Source organism: Tupaia chinensis, unplaced genomic scaffold (assembly GCF_000334495.1).
Source record: "Tupaia chinensis unplaced genomic scaffold, TupChi_1.0 Scaffold000226_1, whole genome shotgun sequence".
Lineage (NCBI taxonomy): Eukaryota > Metazoa > Chordata > Mammalia > Scandentia > Tupaiidae > Tupaia > Tupaia belangeri.
Window position 1 is genome coordinate 6,548,450 of NW_006159701.1, and position 18,265 is coordinate 6,566,714.

The following is an 18,265-nucleotide window of genomic DNA, read 5'->3' on the forward strand; positions in this document are numbered from 1 at the left end:
GGCCGGCAGCAGACACCGTTAAAGCCGCCGCGCCCGCCGGGCTCCAGCTGGCCCCGGCCGCCCGCCCCTCTTGAGGGCCCCTTTAAGAGGCGGGGCTGAGGCTGGGCAGACGGGGAGGAGGAGCAAGGCAGGGCGGACCAGCCCCTCACAGACGCTGTCACCCTTGGCTTGGCTGAGCAAAGTGGGGCCAGAGACCCCTGAGGTCAACACCCCAGCTGGAGGTCTCTGTCCTCGGCTGAGGCTGGCCTCCCTCGCTCCCCGCCAGGCAGCAGCCAGGGTGGCCCACGGGCTGCCTTCACCAAGGACCCACTTCCTACAGAGCAGAGCCACCGGCCACCTTCCCGGGCCCTGCCAGCCCGCAGAAAGCATCGGAGTCCTGGCTCCCTCTGCGCCCACCTGAAGACACGCGGCTGCCCTCCACGTCCTGTGCTTGAGGCAGGCACCCCCCTGACAGCCAAGTGCCCTGACCCGGGGGACAAGAGCTGTGAGCAAGGCCCAACTCCCCGGGCCCAGAGCACCCACAGCCTGTGGCAGAGCTTCCTGCCCTGCTAGAGGGGAGGTCCCGTCTGTGGGGTCTGCAGCTCCACCATCCCGCAGCCAGGCGCTCGGCAAGTGCTCAGGGGACACGGGATGCCACCAAGCAGCCTACTGTGTTTTTCAACAGGGAGGAAGGTCTGAGGGGAATCACCCTTCAACCAAGGAGGGCTGTGGGTTCCGCAGCCAACGCAGCACCTCCAACCCCATCCACGTAAGGGCTGCCGACTCTGAAGGCTGTCTTTCCTCTCCAGGCCACTGGACAAGGACACAACTCTAACTTCTGACCACTGAGAACTTCACTTCTTTTTTTTCCCCTTATTTTTAAAAGAGACTATGCTATAGGGTACGTGCACTCACCAAAGAAACAGAGACAGAAAGCAAGAAATTGTCCCCCCGGGGGAGGATGGCCATGCGGCAATCCCTTCTCCCCATTCTCTCAGGATTTTGGACACGCGCATGTGCCCTCCCACCCCTCAGTGAGTTTTAAGCTGCCAGGTCCAGGCCTCAAACCACAGTCCACTACATGGGAGTTCAGCAACGTAACCATTACGCCATCTGCTGGTCCCAAGAGCTTCGTTTCTAAAATAACGTTTGGAATAGAACACCTGTACGGCTTTGGGGCAGATGGGCCAAGGCGGCCTCGCCCAGGACTCAGTGGTGTGCGGACACAGACCCTCATACCTGCCCTCTCCTGGATCCACCTAGCAAGGGCTTCCTGACATGCTTCAGACCCAGGATGCGGTGCAGGGAGACAGAAGGGGCTGGTGCTCCTGGCCGGGGCTCTTCCCCTTCTCCCAGGCTCACCCTTCACAGACTTCCACAATATCCCACCCTGCAGTGCACTCGTGGGGACGAGAGACAGGGTGAGCGAAGTCCGGTTCCGGCTGAGTGCACAGGGCTGGGGGATACCTTGCACATAGGTGGCCGCTCATACTCCATCCTGTCCCACGACAGAGATCACTAACTGACACTAGCATTCTCTGAGTTCCAGTGAGACTTCAGACCCCCTCTCTCCTCAGAACTCCAAGCACTCACCAGACGGGATGAAAAGGAGCGGAACACAGGAAGATGCTGACACAGACTCCTAGCACCACCAAATTCCGGGAAAGGTCCTTGAGGACTATTCTAATTTCTCGGAAGCCTCCAGAATCTGCAGAGCAGGCCACACAGGTTCCCGGAATACAGAAAAACCGAGCCCATGTTCGATATGAGGAAAAAGGGCCGTGGATCAAACACCCAGGTTCTGCACCTGCCCCACCTTCCACCCCTGAGGAACCTCCTGAACTCGGACACTGGCCTTCACAGAGTGGCCGAGTGGGCTCACTGACCCACCAGTATTTTAAACCATTCTAAGCCTCGTGATTCAGTGCTTAGAAAGCTCATGAGCCACCCCTTCGGTCTGCCCTGAGATTAGCCCTCCCCACCTTCTCACCCAACCAATGCTACATCCATTTTTATTAGGGAATTACCATTTGGATCTCAAACAATAGCTAAAAATGAATTCCTGGGAAAGACAAAAATAAATAAGTAAAACAATAACAAAAAACCCCTGTAGTAAGTTACCTTTCCCACTAGAAGGAGGTCCCCTCAGGTCAATGAGTCCCTAACAGCCACCCCGCCCACCCTGTTAGGCCTCTCCTGGGTGGGAGTGCCACCTAGTGCCACTGTGAGGCTCTGCAGGCTTCATGGACACCTGCAGCCAGGGGCCTGTCAGCCCACCAGTCCTCTCTGGAAGGTCCCTCCCTGCTGAGTTTCACGCACCACCTCTGGACGAATGCCCTGTGTCAAGAGACCAAGGGTAGCCCTGGGAGGTGCGGCAGGTGCTCTCAACTAATTCTCATTCCCTGGGGCTCAGAGGAGGCCCCAGGAGGAAGATGGGAGAGCAGGCGCTGCAGATGTCAGCCTCCCGAAAGTCTGGCAGCAACCCAGACAGGCGTGAAACGCCCTCAGCTGACTTCTCCATACACCAGATCCTCCAGCCTGCCCGGTTCCTGCGGGTGCTAGTTCTCGGGAATGTTTCTAGGCAGTCCCTCCAGCCCGTGCAACTTGCTGCTATCCCCTGGCCCAAGTAGAGCCCTTCCAGCAGCTCCCTAAGGGCCCTGCAACAAGACAAAGAAAGGCTGCTTCGGGAGGAGCGAAAGCTGCCGCATGCAGGGACACAGGTGTCGCAGGGACACAGGTGTCTCGGTCGATCCCTGGATCCTCGCTGCCGAGAAGAGCAGCCTTGTTTTCGAGGGACGCCTGTTCAGGCATGGTCCTTTGCTCTGCCACACAGAGCTGCTCAGAGCCAGGGAGGAAGTCCTGAGGGCACAGACACAGGAGCTAGCAGGAGGCAGCCAGGGGGGAGGACAGCGTAGGGGGCCTAGGGCGAAGCACAGCCTGAGCTGCCTGGGGGAGTGAGCTGTCTCTGAGCCTCAGCTCTTCACAGAGGCAGCCAAGAGCCCCTGAGGCCTGCCGAGATCGCAAGCAAGCCCCAAACCCTCTGCCAACAGTGTGTGCCTCTGTTGGCCGGTTTTAGTGGAGCGCAAGGACACCGCTCCAGGAGCTTGGGTACGTGGAGTTGCTTCCGTGCCACTTTAACTTCCACAAAAGTTTTCTGAAGACCTACTCATTCATTGCTAATGAGTGTGTGTGTGCTCGCCAGAGAGAGACAGAGACAGAGAGAGAAAGGGACAGTGAGAAATCATTCCCCAGAGAGGATGGCCACGCTGCAATTCCTTCTCTAGTTTCCTGTTGGGATCTTGGCCCGGCACACACATGTGCTCAGTATGATTTTTCAAGCCGCCGGGTCTGGGAATCAAACTATGAAGTTTGTCGTATGGGATCTAGCACCTAAACCGCCATGCCATCTGCTGGCTTTTCAACCCCTATTTACTAGGAAAGATGTAAAACAGAAGGCGTAATGGTTACGTCACTGGACTCCCATGTAGTCCGCTGCAGTTAAAACTCAGGCTGGGCGTGTGTGCGTGCGTGCGTGCATGCGTGCCCAAAATCCTGGGAGGAAAATGGAGAAGGGATTGGGCATGGCCACCCCACCAGGGGCGATTTCTTGCTTTCCGTTGCTCTCTCTGGCAAGTGCATGTGCCCTATAACAAAAATCTCTCAAAAAAAACGGTACTTAGTGAATGTGCATGTGCACTGCGCGCCAGCCAAGGACCAGGTACTTACACACACCTCACTGTCATGGCAGACTTGTTTACAGACGAGAATAACGGCTCTGGTGATGACGTAAAGTTGAAGGACATGCAGAACCTGTCCGGTACTGTCCACGGCTATGGGCGCCAATGCGCCGAGGAGCGCGCGGTCACAGGCAGGAACGAGGACACAGAGCACTTGCTGCCCAGGGCCGCCTCTCACTGCTTCAGCTGGACGGTGGGAATGGACAGGACGATTGCACCATGTACTGGGAGCTGTGCTGATGCCAGAGTGTCCTATGCAAACAGCTTGTCCCTGACAAAGGCCTGTCTGCACAGCTGCTCCCCAAACACCTCAACCCTCCCCCCGAGTCCCCAAGGCCAGGCCAGAGAGGAGCAAGACTGCGTCGTCGTTATGCTCCGATGTGTGCTGAAGTAGTCAGCGGTGAACTCCCATAATACCTGTGATGTCCGTTCAAAGGCTCACAGAAAAATAGACACGTGGAGAGGAAGCAAGAACGAAGAGGTACCGACGACTGTCAGTCAAGGTGCTGTCTCAGCTCTCCTACCCAAATGTTTTAGAGAGGTTTTTGCTATAGGGCATGTGTGCTCACTAGAGAGACAGAAAGACAGAAAGTGAGAAATCACCCCCCAGGGGGATGGCCATGTTCCTTCTCCTCCATTCTCCTCTATGGGTTTTGGGCACACACACAAATGCGCCTGGTGTCAGTTTTTTGTTTGTTTGTTTCTTTCTTTTCTTTTTTTTTTTTTTTTTTAAAGAATTATTTAATTTTACTTGTGGGGACCAGCAGGTGGCTGGCTTGGTGGTTAAGGCATTGGACAATTCCACATAGCCAATCACAGTTTGGGTCCAGGACCTGGTGGCTTGCTTTCTCACTTTCTCTCTCTCTCTCTCTGGTCAAATTAAAATAAATAAAATTAAATAAATAATTCTTTAAAAAATTATTTAATTTTATTTATTCACTCTCTTTTTTTTTTTTGACCAGAGAGGAGCCAGCAGGTGGCATGATGGTTAAAGATGCTGGAGTCCCACATGGATGACTGTGGTTCCAACCTCAGACCAGGCAACTTGCTTTCTCACTCTCTCTCTCTCTCTTTTTCTGGTCAAATTAAAAAATAATAATAAAATAAAGTTATATAAAAATAATTATTTTTTAAGAGGTTTTTGTCATAGGGCATGTGCGCTCACTGGAAAGACAGAGACAGAAAGCAAGAAATCATCCGCTGTGGGGAATGGTCACACCACAATCCATTCTCCATTCTCCTCTTGGGATCTTGAGAATGCACGCACATGTGCCTGGCATGAGTGTAAGCCACCAGGTCCAGGACTCAAACTGAGGTTAATGACATGGGAGTCTAGTGATGTAAACATTACGCCATCTGCTGGTCTCAATAAAAATAATTCTTTATAACTGTGGCTTGCTTTCTCACTTTCTTAAAAAAATAATTATTTTATTTCGCTTTATTTATTATTATTATTATTTTCCAGTTTGATCAGAGAGAGACAGAGAAAGAGAGAAAGGGAAAGCAAGAAAGCAAGCCACTAGGTCTAGGACTTGAACCATGGTTGGCCATGTGGGAATCCAGTGCCTTTAACCACCATGCCACCTGCTGACCCCCTCAGTTCAGCACTCTCTCACTTTCCCTTCCTATCTCACTCTCTTTCTCTTTGGTCAAATTAAAAAATAATAACAAAATTAAATCAATAATTCCTTAAAAAAAAAAAAAAAGCTGAAAGACTGCTCTAAACAGTATAATCTCCCAATTCTGGGACCAGCAGTTAGTGTAATGGCTGTGTTGCTGGATTCCCATGTAGTCAACTGCGGTTCGAGTCCCCGACCTGGTGGCTTAAAATCACACCACACATGTGCATGTCCAGGATCCCAAGAGGAGAATGGAGGAGAGGGAATGCAGCATGGTTCGCTTTCTGTCTCTCTGGCTCTCTCTCTTTCTGGCGAGCACACACGCCTTATAGCAAAAACCTCTCCAAAAAAAAAAAAAGAATTATTTTATTTAATTTTGTTTATTTTAATTTGACCAGAAAAGAACAGAGAGAGAGAGAGACAGAGAGAAAATGAGAAAGTAAGTCACCAGGTCCAGGACTCGAACTGTGGTTGGTCATGTGGGAATCTAGTACCCTTAACCACCGTACCACCTACCAGTGCAAAATCTCTAAACTGTATTACTGCAGAGAAAAACCTGAGACATGTTCTGCACACAGAACTGATCTGAGGGGGAGAAAGAACACACAAGGCCTGCTCAGTGCACCCCCTCCCATCGGCGCTCTGGACAGAACCGTTAACCGTCTGTTCCTGTCCTCTCAGCCAGGGGCACTAAACATCCTGGTTGCCTGGCTCCGGCTGCGTGCTGGCTTCACAAGAGCCCCATTACGGCAATGGGAGAGGCCAGCTGCTGAGCAAGCCTGGCGTGGAAGGCAGCCAAAGGCTTCCTGTCTCCAAGGAGTCACCTCTGAGGGATGGAGGCCTGGCGGCAGAGGAAGGATCCTAGGGACAAGTGCCTGCAAACATGTCACTGGCTCCCTCCTCACCCCTGCCCCATTCAGCCCAGTGTTCCCACCAGAGGTGCTCCTGTCTTCTGGTCCAGGAAGGACACACCACTCTGAGCAGGCCCCCTCCCCTACTTTGTTCTGCACAAACTCCTGGGAGTGCGGGGCTAGTCCAAGATCAGCAGCCTGTCAGCCTCACTCAAGTGCCTAAATTGAGGCAGACAGCACATGCTATTTTAGGCCCACAGCAACTGTGGCCAGTCTGTGGCTGAAGACCCCAAGAATTACTTAGGCTCCTTGTTTACAGAGCAACGAAGAAAAAGTGAAAGTTACCAGTGAAGCACCTCCACAGTTCTTTTCTCCCACTGTGATTCAGTTTGAGGAAAAGGTGAACTTTTGGGCCCACCACAGTCGGCCACATGGAAATCCAGTGTCCTAACCACCATGGCACCTGCTGGATAGACTGAATCTTTTCTTTTTTAAACTTTTTTTTATTATTCATCTTATTTATTTACTTTAACTTGATCAGAGAGAGATAGAGAAACAGAGAGAGAGAGAGAGAAAGTGAGAAAGCAAGCTGCCAGCTCCAGGACTCAAACCATAGTGGGCCATGTGGGAGTCCAGCACCCCCAACCACCATGCCACCTGCCGGCCTCCTGAGACTGAATCTTAAGAAAGGAGGAATCCATGCTTCCCCAGAAACACAGTCCTCAGTCCCAGTCAGACCAAGAGGGCACCTGTCTTTAGACATGCAGGTGGAGCACGGTTGTCCCTTGGGATGGGCCCACTGTCTACTGAACAGTCAGTCCAGAAGTCTGCTTTGTGAGCACTCAGGCAGAAGTGTTTCAGATGTACCTGCTCTTACCTCTGTGCCTGCCAGCTTGGCATCTGGTGGCCAGCAGGTGGCACAATGGTTAAGGCACTGGAGTCCCACATAACCAAATACAATTTGAGTCCCAGACCTGGAGGCTTGAAAATCACGCCGGGTACCTGTGTGTGTGTGCTTGAGATCCCAGGAGGAGAATGGAGGAGAAGGAGCTGCAGCATGGGCATCCCCACCTGGGTCCTACTGTATGAAGAACCCCTGGAGCCGGCCTGTGGCTTGGTAGTTGACATGCCTGGATCCCACATGGCTGACTGTACAGTTTGAGACCCAGACCCCAGGGGAGTGATTTCTCATTGCCTTTCTCACTGTCTCTTTCCAGTGAGCACACATGCTGTAAGGAAAAACAAAAAAAACAAAAACAAAAAAACACCTCTAAAAAATAACAATAAATTAAAACCTTTTGTGCATCAAGATAGTGAAAAGGAGCCAGCTCTGCGATACAGCGGTCATGTACTGCCCAAGACAAAGTGGACCTCACATGGTGACCGCAGTTTGAATGATGAGCCCAAGTGTCCTGAAACACGCTGGACACACACATGAGGATCTAATAGACTATACCACTGGAAGAAGGATATCACAGTGTGACCAGACCCTGTAAGGGGTGCTTCTCTCATTTTACTGTGTTTACACACATGCTGTATCACAAATGAAGGGGGGAAACGTTCTTTTAAAAAAAGACAACCCACAGAATGGGAGAAAATATTTCCAAATCATGTAACTGACAAGGGATTACTATTCAGAAAATACAGTAGTTCTCCACTTATCTACAGTTTCTCTTTCTGCAGTTTCCATTACCCACAATCACAGTCCAAAAACATAACATGGAAAATTCCAGAGATAAAATATTCATAAGTTTTTAATTGTGTCCTCTCATAACAGCATAAAAAATTTTGAACTATCTCGCTCGGTCCTACCCAGGACATAAATAAAGCATTTGTCCAGTGTATCCATGCTGCATACGTGGCCCACCCACCTATTGGTTCCTTAGTTGTCTTGGCTATCAGATCAAAATAAACATTAAAAAAAAGAAGAAGAAGAAAAGATATGGGACCAGCAGATGTAATGGTTACACTGCTGGACTCCCATGTAGTCAAGTGCAGTACGAGGCTTGGACCTGGTTAAACCTCACACCGGGTGTGTGTGCATGTGCCCAAGATCCCAAGAGGAGAATGGAGCAGAAGGGATTGCGGCGCAGCCATCTCCCTGGGGAATAATTTTTTGCTTTCTCTATCTCTCTAGCAAGAGAGACATGTCTTATAGCAAAAATCTCTCTAAAAAAAAGAAATTGATTTTGTACTTTCCATGGTTTCAGGCATCCTCTGGAGGTCCAGGATCATATTCTCCATGGGTAAAGGGTACTACTGTATGAAGAACCCCTAGAGCCGGCCTGTGACCTGATAGTTGACATGCCTGGATCCCACATGACTGACTGTACAGTTTGAGACCCAGACACCAGGGGCTTGAAAAACATGCTGCATATGTGTGTATGTGTACCCAAAATCCAAAAAGGAGAGAGAAAATGGAGGAGAAGGGATTGTGGCATGACCATTCCTGATGGGATGAGTTCTCACTCCCTTCCCCCACCTCTCTCCAGCAAGTACATGCGCCCTTTGGCAAATTAAAACAACAACAACAACAACAACAAAGGAACGGCTATATTCAGATGAAAAACTTCAGTTAGATAGGAGGAATAAACTCTAATGTCTATAGCATAGTAAGGTGAATATACTGGATTGCTGGAGAAGTCATGACAATTATGTGTCAATTAAAAATTAAGGCCCGCCACAGTGATACGGCAGTAATGCGATGCCCCATGATGCTAGAGCCATCCAGGAAGGTCCGGAGTTTGCATTCCAAGGTCTCCCTACATATGATGGGTACATGCATGCATGCCCATGAGCCTGGCTAGGGGAAGTTGGGGTAGATTTCAGTATGAAGACCCCACTAGGGGTGCTATCTCTCTCCCTCTGTTCCCTCTCTCACAGAAGATAATAAACTTATTAAAATTTTCAATTAAAAACATTTTTTTAATTAAAAAAAAAAAACTTTGAAAAGAGCTCCTGATGGCCGCCCACTGACCCAGCAATAACACAACACTCTGTGATGCTGGATTCACATGGGAAGGGCCCAGGTTCATGTCCCAAGTTGTCTTTGTGCGCGGTGGGCACACATTTACATGCCTATAATCCGGGCTGGCTGAGAAGAGGGCTGATCTCAGCACGAAGACCCTGTTGGGCGTGCCTGTGTCCATGTCCCTCTATTTGTCTGTTTATCTCTGCCTCTTCTCTCGGTGTCTCTCTAACTCAAGGATGAAATAAACAACGTAAACAAAAAGAGCTCCTACAACTCAACAGCAAACAGCCCAATTAAACAATGGAAGTCAGGGGCCAGCAGGTGGCATGGAGGTTAGAGCACGTGGGAACATTTCCCCAGAACAGCTGACCATATCTGAGATACGAGTTCATGTACAAGCATTGAGAAGTTACGAGAAACTTGGGATGAGGAAATAATGACCTCGAGGAAATCTCTAGCCAATGAAAATGTATGTCAGCCAATGTACCTTTTTGAAAAAGAACTTTTTGGGGGGGAGGTTTCTTTTTTGCCTTAGGGCACCTGCACTCTCAGAGAGAGGGAAAGACCGTAAGAGGGAAAGTGAGAAACCATCCCCCCGGGTGACGCTGCAGTCCTCCCTCTCTTCTTTCCTCCTCTCTTCCCTTTGCTATAAAAATGCGGCGATACCAGATGCCATTTTGGAGCACCACTGGCTACCGTTCACCGGAGCCTCCTTTCCCAGGGAACGACGCTCGCGTGTTGACTTGAACAAACATTCCCTCGTTGGAAGCATGGGTCAGACCTCTAACAAGGGGAGCAAAGGCTTCCTTATGGTAAACTGACCCATAATGACTCTCGACTCCTGTCTACCTCCTGGAAATCCACAAGGTGCTATTTTTGGTCAAACAATTATCATCCCATCACCTCAACTGTGCCACTAACACCAAGAACTCACTTTCTTTTTTAAAGCATTATTTTATTTAACATTATTTATTTATTTACTTATTTTTTAATCTGACCAAAGAGGGACAGAGAGAGAGAGGAAAAAAAAGCAAGCTGCCAGGTCCAGGACTCGAACCGTGGTTGGCTGTGTGGGAGACCAGTACCCTTAACCACCACACCACCTGCCGGCCCCAGGAGTTCATTTTCATAGTAACCATAAGACTGTCAGCTCTCTCAGCTCAGTAGTATTAAGGGATTGTATTTCGGCAAAGTCACTGTCAGAAATATTCATCTGTCACTTAAAAATGAAGTCCTTGGGGGCGGGGGGGGGGTAAGGCACTGGATCCCACATGGCTGAATTCACAGTTCAAGTCCTGGACCCAGTGGCTTGAAAGTCATGCTAAGTCAGTGTGCACATGTGACCCAAATCCCGAAAGGAGACTGGAGAAGGGATTGCAGCATGTCCATCCCCACATGGGATAATTTCTCACTTTTCTTTTTTTCTCCTCGCTCTCTGGCAAGTGTGCACAACCTATAGCAAAAATTAAAAAATAAAAAAGGAACCCTGGAGGGAACCTTCTAACTCATGGCTCCTTAACGTGAAGTCAGTGTGCACATGTGACCCAAATCCCGAAAGGAGACTGGAGAAGGGATTGCAGCATGTCCATCCCCACATGGGATAATTTCTCACTTTTCTTTTTTTCTCCTCGCTCTCTGGCAAGTGTGCACAACCTATAGCAAAAATTAAAAAATAAAAAAGGAACCCTGGAGGGAACCTTCTAACTCATGGCTCCTTAACGTGGTTTGTCATCAGAATCATTTAGAAGGAGCTTCTACAAAACACAGATCTTGGAAACAGCAGATGGCATAGTGGTTACATCGCTGGACTCCCACGTGGCCAACTGCGGTTTAAGTCCCGCACCTGGTTGCTTCAAACTCACACAAGGTGCACATGCGTGTATACCCAAAATCTGAGAGGAGAGTGGAGGAGAAGGGATTGCAGTGTGGCCACACCCCTCGAGGGGGTGATTCCTTTTTTCAGAGAGGTTTTTTGCTACAGGGTGCATGTGCTCGCCAGAGAGACAGAGAGAGAGAGAGAGAGAGAGAAAGAGAGAGAGAGAGAGAGAAACAAAAAGTGAGAAATCACCCCCCAGGGGAGATGGCCATACCTCAATCCCTTCTCCATTCTCCTCTCAGGATCTTGGGAACACACGCACATGCGCCTGGTATGAGTTTAAGCTGCCAGGTCCAGGACTCAAACCACAGTCAACTACATGGGAGTCCAGTGACATAGCCATTATGCTAACTGCTGGTCCGAGGGGGTGATTTCTTACTTTCTGCCTGTCTCTCCCACAAGGACACACACCCTATACCAAATATCTCTCAAAACAAAACAAAACACAGACCATGGGTGACCAGCAGTTAGCATAATGGCTAAGCCGCTGGACTCCCATGTAGTCAACCGCGGTTCGCGTCCCGGACCCGGTGGCTTAAAACTCACACCGGGCGCGTGTGCGTGCGTGCCCAAGATCCCGAGAGGAGAATGGAGGAGAAGGGATTGTGGCGTGGCCATCCCCCCTGGGGGGTGATTTCTTGCTTTCTGTCTCTCTGTCTCTCTCTTTGTCTGGTGAGCGCATGCGCCCTATAGCAAAAATCTCTTAAAAAAACAAAACAAAACAAAACAAAAAACACAGACCGTGGTCCAGCCTCAGTGGCATAGCTGAGCTGCAGGAAGCCATGTGGCTGACTGCAAATTCAAATCCCTATCCCAGTTGGTTGCAAACACACTGGGGCACACGTGTGCTCAAGATCCAGAAAGATGGGGGCTAAGGGAAGGGACCTTTGGCAGGATAAGACTCTGCAGAGGGTCTCTTTCTCTGCTTATTCTTTTTCTCTTGTGTTTAAGAGAATGTATTCTCTATAAAAAACAGATCTTTGGGATCAGCAGGTGGTGTGGTGGTTAAGGTACTGGATTCTCACATGACCATGAGTGGTTCAAGTCCCAGACCTGGTGGCTTGAAAATCAATCCAGGCGCATGTGCATGCGTGCCCAAAATCCTACGAGGAGAATGGAGGAAAAGGGATTGCAGCATGGCCATCCCGCCTGGGGAGTGATTTCTCAATTTCCTTATCTCTCTGTCTCTCTCTGGTGAGCACACATGCCCTATAGCAAAAAACCTAACAAAACCTAACAAAAAAAGATCTTTTTTTTTTTTTTTAAAAAAAAGAGGTTTTGCCTTAGGGTACTTGCACTCACTGGAGAGAGAGAGACACCAACAGTGAGAGGGAAAGTGAGAAATCGGTCCCCCATCCCTGGGGGGCGGAGGCCATACCATAATTCCTTCTCCTCCATTCTTCTTCCTTCTTGTCCCTGGAACTTTTTTTTTTTGGAGGGGGTGAGAGGTTTTTGCTATAGGGCGCGTGCGCTCGCCAGACAGACAGAGAAACAGAGAGACAGAAAACGAGAAATCTCCCCCCAGGGGGATGGCCACACCTCAATCCCTTCTCCTCTATTCGCCTCTCGGGATCTTGGGCACGCATGCACATGCGCCCGGCATGAGGTTAAGCCACCAGGCCCGGGACTTGAACCGTGGTTGACTACATGGGAGTTCAGCGACATAGTCATTACGCTAACTGCTGGTCCCTCTTCCCTGGATCTTTGGCATGTATGCACACATGCCCAGAGTGAGTTTCAAGCCACCAGGTCTGGGACTTGAACTGCAGTCGACTACATGGGAGTCTAGTGACATAGCCATTATGCTAACTGCTGGTCCCTCTTCCCTGGATCTTTGGCATGTATGCACACATGCCCAGAGTGAGTTTCAAGCCACCAGGTCTGGGACTTGAACTGCAGTCGACTACATGGGAGTCTAGTGACATAGCCATTATGCTAACTGCTGGTCCCTCTTCCCTGGATCTTTGGCATGTATGCACACATGCCCAGAGTGAGTTTCAAGCCACCAGGTCTGGGACTTGAACTGCAGTCGACTACATGGGAGTCTAGTGACATAGCCATTATGCTAACTGCTGGTCCCTCTTCCCTGGATCTTTGGCATGTATGCACACATGCCCAGAGTGAGTTTCAAGCCACCAGGTCTGGGACTTGAACTGCAGTCGACTACATGGGAGTCTAGTGACATAGCCATTATGCTAACTGCTGGTCCCTCTTCCCTGGATCTTTGGCATGTATGCACACATGCCCAGAGTGAGTTTCAAGCCACCAGGTCTGGGACTTGAACTGCAGTCGACTACATGGGAGTCTAGTGACATAGCCATTATGCTAACTGCTGGTCCCTCTTCCCTGGATCTTTGGCATGTATGCACACATGCCCAGAGTGAGTTTCAAGCCACCAGGTCTGGGACTTGAACTGCAGTCGACTACATGGGAGTCTAGTGACATAGCCATTATGCTAACTGCTGGTCCCTCTTCCCTGGATCTTTGGCATGTATGCACACATGCCCAGAGTGAGTTTCAAGCCACCAGGTCTGGGACTTGAACTGCAGTCGACTACATGGGAGTCTAGTGACATAGCCATTATGCTAACTGCTGGTCCCTCTTCCCTGGATCTTTGGCATGTATGCACACATGCCCAGAGTGAGTTTCAAGCCACCAGGTCTGGGACTTGAACTGCAGTCGACTACATGGGAGTCTAGTGACATAGCCATTATGCTAACTGCTGGTCCCTCTTCCCTGGATCTTTGGCATGTATGCACACATGCCCAGAGTGAGTTTCAAGCCACCAGGTCTGGGACTTGAACTGCAGTCGACTACATGGGAGTCTAGTGACATAGCCATTATGCTAACTGCTGGTCCCTCTTCCCTGGATCTTTGGCATGTATGCACACATGCCCAGAGTGAGTTTCAAGCCACCAGGTCTGGGACTTGAACTGCAGTCGACTACATGGGAGTCTAGTGACATAGCCATTATGCTAACTGCTGGTCCCTCTTCCCTGGATCTTTGGCATGTATGCACACATGCCCAGAGTGAGTTTCAAGCCACCAGGTCTGGGACTTGAACTGCAGTCGACTACATGGGAGTCTAGTGACATAGCCATTATGCTAACTGCTGGTCCCTCTTCCCTGGATCTTTGGCATGTATGCACACATGCCCAGAGTGAGTTTCAAGCCACCAGGTCTGGGACTTGAACTGCAGTCGACTACATGGGAGTCTAGTGACATAGCCATTATGCTAACTGCTGGTCCCTCTTCCCTGGATCTTTGGCATGTATGCACACATGCCCAGAGTGAGTTTCAAGCCACCAGGTCTGGGACTTGAACTGCAGTCGACTACATGGGAGTCTAGTGACATAGCCATTATGCTAACTGCTGGTCCCTCTTCCCTGGATCTTTGGCATGTATGCACACATGCCCAGAGTGAGTTTCAAGCCACTGGTCCAGAATTCAGACTGCAGTCAGCCATATGGAAGTCCAGCAATAAAGTTACTGCTATGCCATGTGCTGGCCCCTATAAAACCAGATCTTAAAACTTGTCCATATCTTCTCAATCTCTAGGAATAAGACTAAAACATTTATCATTTAAAAAAAGAGTTATTTATCTATTATTATTGTTTTAATTTGCTACATGTGCACTCACCAGAGAGAGAGAGAGAGAAAAGAAAAAAGTGAGAAAGCAAGTGGCTAGGTCCAGGATTCGAACCATGGTCAACAAGGGAGTCCAGCACCTTAATCACCACACCACCTGCTGGTCTCAAGAATTTATAATTTTTTAAAGATTACTTTTATTTTATTTCTTTATTTTTTTAATTTGACCAGAGAGAGACAGAGAGAAAAAAAGAGAAAGTGAGAAAGCAAGCCACCAGGTCCAGGACTTGAACCACAGTCAGCCATGTGGGAATCAGTGCCTTAACCACCATACCACCTGCCAGCACCAAGAATTTCTAATTTTTAAAGCTCTCCAACAATTCTGATGATCAGGCAGATTTGGAAAATCTCTTGGTTTTCTTTTGTGATGACAGTGAGTAGCTGGGGCCAAGGAAGGAACTAGGACCCAGCCCCTGAATGCCAATTAGAGACACTCTCCCTCAATCTTCTGCCTCTGCTGAAACCGTATAATGTTAACACTAAGTTCAGATCATTTCCCCTTCATAAATGAAATGCTGGAGTCCTACCTGCAAAGTCAGGAGTGCTCCTCCAGCCATTTTACTTAACCAAAAGAATACTAACTCACTCCAGTCCAAGTCTATAGCAGTAAGAGCACGGAGACCCCACGCTGCACCGAACGACTGCACTGCAGGGTCCTACCATAGTCCAGACTCTTTACTTTACTTACTTTCTTTCCTTCCTTCCATCCTTTCTTCCTTTACTTATTTATTTATTTATTTAAATTTGACCAGAGTGAGAACAAGAGCGAGGGAAAGTAAGAAAGCAAGCTGCCAGGTCCAGGACTCCGAACCACGGTCGGCCATGTGGGAATCCAGTGCCCTTAGCCACCACACCACCTGCCAACCCGGAATCCAGCGCCCTTAGCCACCACACCACCTGCCAGCCCCATAGTCCAGACTCTCAGCATCTTTACAACAGATCATCATTTAGGTAACCTACACACGGTAGTAATTCCAATTATGCAAATATAGATGCTAAAAAACTATTAACATTTGTCTATTGATTTTGGTAGCAGATTTCTTCCAAATTTTGATTCTCCGGGGATACCTTCAGATCAATGGGAATTTCCTGCAAGCATGCAAACTTGTCATAGGGTGGGTTAGCCTGACAATGCCTGGGTGGGGTCAGAGAAATGCCAGCGTGGGCCTAACAACTGACTGGGGTCATACATCATGGCCTTGTGTGACCTACTCTCACGGATACTTTACCCAGCTGACAGCACGACACGCTGACAGAGGAAACCACCAATGCCATGGGAGAGGGTAGAGCATACTTCAGAAAGGGGACGCACACACTACGCAGTTGACCTCTCCAAAAGGGTTTTGTGAAATAATACAAGAAAACTGTCTCTGTTTTTCTTCTTTGGGTCTGAGGTCAGTTTTTATAAAGTCCAAGACACGAACAAGCCAAAGGAGAGGCACGGGCATGGGGGCGGGGCGCGGAGAGGGGTCTTCCACGGTAAGTGCCACGTCTGATCTCTACAGCCGACTGAGTCATCATCTTCATTTTCTTTGTTCGCTATTGGGCATGTGCGCTCGCCAGAGAGTAAGAGAGAATCATCCCCCGTCATGGCCATACCACAATCCCTTCTCTATTCTCCTCCAGGGATTTGACACGTGCACTAAGCCGCCCAGCATGGTGATTTTTAAGCCGTCTGGTCTAGGACTCCAACCACGAAGTCGGCCATGTGCATCCGTCAACTGCACCTCCACATCACTTGCCAGCCCGACCAAGTCACATTTTTACAGCACGGTTAGAAATCAAGAAAACCCTTACATTACGTCCCATTGGAGAAAAATGGTCAAAACCAAAACTGAAAACAAAACAAAACAAAAACAAAACAATGAATTTTGGAAAGAAGGAAGCCTCTAATGCAGCCTGTACTGCCAAAGGCAACGCAGCTCGTAAATAAACTACGCTAGAGCGGAAAGAATCTCCAAGTCCTGTTCCAGTCCAACCTGCGGTTTTACAGTTGAAGACACAGAGGAGCAGATGCAAGGTGACACGTCCACAAATACTGGGGAGCACGGCTGGGGCTCACCTACAGGACCCCGACACTTTGATCACTTTATCTCCTATCAGTCTGGATTTGGCTGTTTGATGAATAGTATGGAGTGGCTCTGAGGACTTCTGAATACCCTCCCAAACACCATAATGCCTCAACTTTCACCCCTTCTTTACTGAAGCCTATCGCTGGTCCAGATTTTTCCTGAATTATGGCTAAAAATTAGTTTTTTGCTTTTTTTTTTTTTTTTTTAAACGTTAAAGACAAAGTTTTGCTCCATCCACTGATCCTCCTGCCTCCTGCCTCAGCCCCCATCTGGGACTGTAAGCACACACCACCACGACTGCCGCATTTTTAGACAGGGTCTTGCTGTGCTGTCCAGGTCCACCTTGGGCTTGAGATCGCTGTGTCAGTCTCCAGAGCTGCCGGGCTTAAGGGCACATGCCACCACGCCTGGCCTCTAGGTTGGACTGGAAATCAAACCCAGGCCTCCCAGCCTGCAGAGCACCGCACCTTGGTGGTATGAGGCACTGCGCTGAGGGGGCGGTTTCTGAACTTACACCTTCTGAGTAAGGCACCATGCCAGGTCGCACGGAACGCACAGGGACAAGATGTGCTGTGTGTGCCTGGCGACAACGCAGCTGCCTTCACGTGAGTGTGATGGGGGAGAGCGTTCTGAGCAATAACAGTAAAGAAATTTGATGATTTCAGCCTGGTTCCTGGTGAGAACTAATCCACATCACGAAAGTCCAGCGGTCACAGCCCTCCTCAGACTAAGAACAGCCAAGATGTCAGCACCAATGTAAGAATAAACTCTGCAGATTTCAATAGCAGAGTTTCTACCCGGAGCCCTTGGGAGACCAGGAGTAGGCCTGAGGACAGGAGAGGGGCCTGCTGTGATCCAAAGGTATAACTCCTGGGTCTGGCCAAAACCCGCTGGAGACATGAGCTCCAAGAAAGCAAATGTGACTTGCTCAACGTTTCAGCTTTGGGGGTAATTTCAATGAAGCGACAGAGAGAACCGAGGGTGGGTTCGCCCCACTCCTACCTCCCAGTGACCAGCAAGTTTGGGTGGAATCTCCAATCCCAGCTTCTCCAGCTGCTGCTCCCTGTACTTCTCATACTGCCGGTACCCTGCATACCCGCCACCTGTGGCCAGCAGAATGGGCAAGGGACGCAGCAGGAACAAGGCTCGGGCAGGGGCAGTGTGCACTTTTCTGGCACCTGTAACAAAACACAGGAAAACGTTGAGTCTAGGAGATAGGAACATGGAAGAGCCGTGTAAACAGGGCACCAATGGGAGGGCCAGGAAAGGTCAGGGAATCCCAGGAAAGGTGACTGGCTCCGCGAGGCGTCTGACAGGCAGAGGCAACCTCGGGTCGCTACTGAGCGCGTCCTGCCTCCAAACTCTGTCAGCGAGGACAGGACAGGCATCTTTCCTGTGGAACGACGAGGTACCTCGATTGGCACCATAAACGCAGAATTTCAGATGAAAACGCTGAATCACAGAGATGCCAAGAAACTAATCAGGGCTGCCCGGCTGAACACCAGCAGGTCC

General features: G+C 49.6%; 1 protein-coding gene across 2 annotated transcripts in view; it reads right to left on the bottom strand.

Moving 5' to 3' along the window:
• Window positions 1–18,265, bottom strand: part of PISD (phosphatidylserine decarboxylase) — a 39,519-nt gene that overhangs the window by 13,078 nt on the left and 8,176 nt on the right. Inside the window, exon 3 of one of the 2 annotated variants that reach the window (XM_006147957.3) lies at window positions 17,756–17,931. In XM_006147957.3, coding sequence (XP_006148019.1) covers window positions 17,756–17,931 — 176 coding nt within the window. Of the gene's footprint in view, window positions 1–17,755; window positions 17,932–18,265 lie in introns of those variants that run through there. The other variant, XM_027771626.1, reaches the window with a different exon arrangement.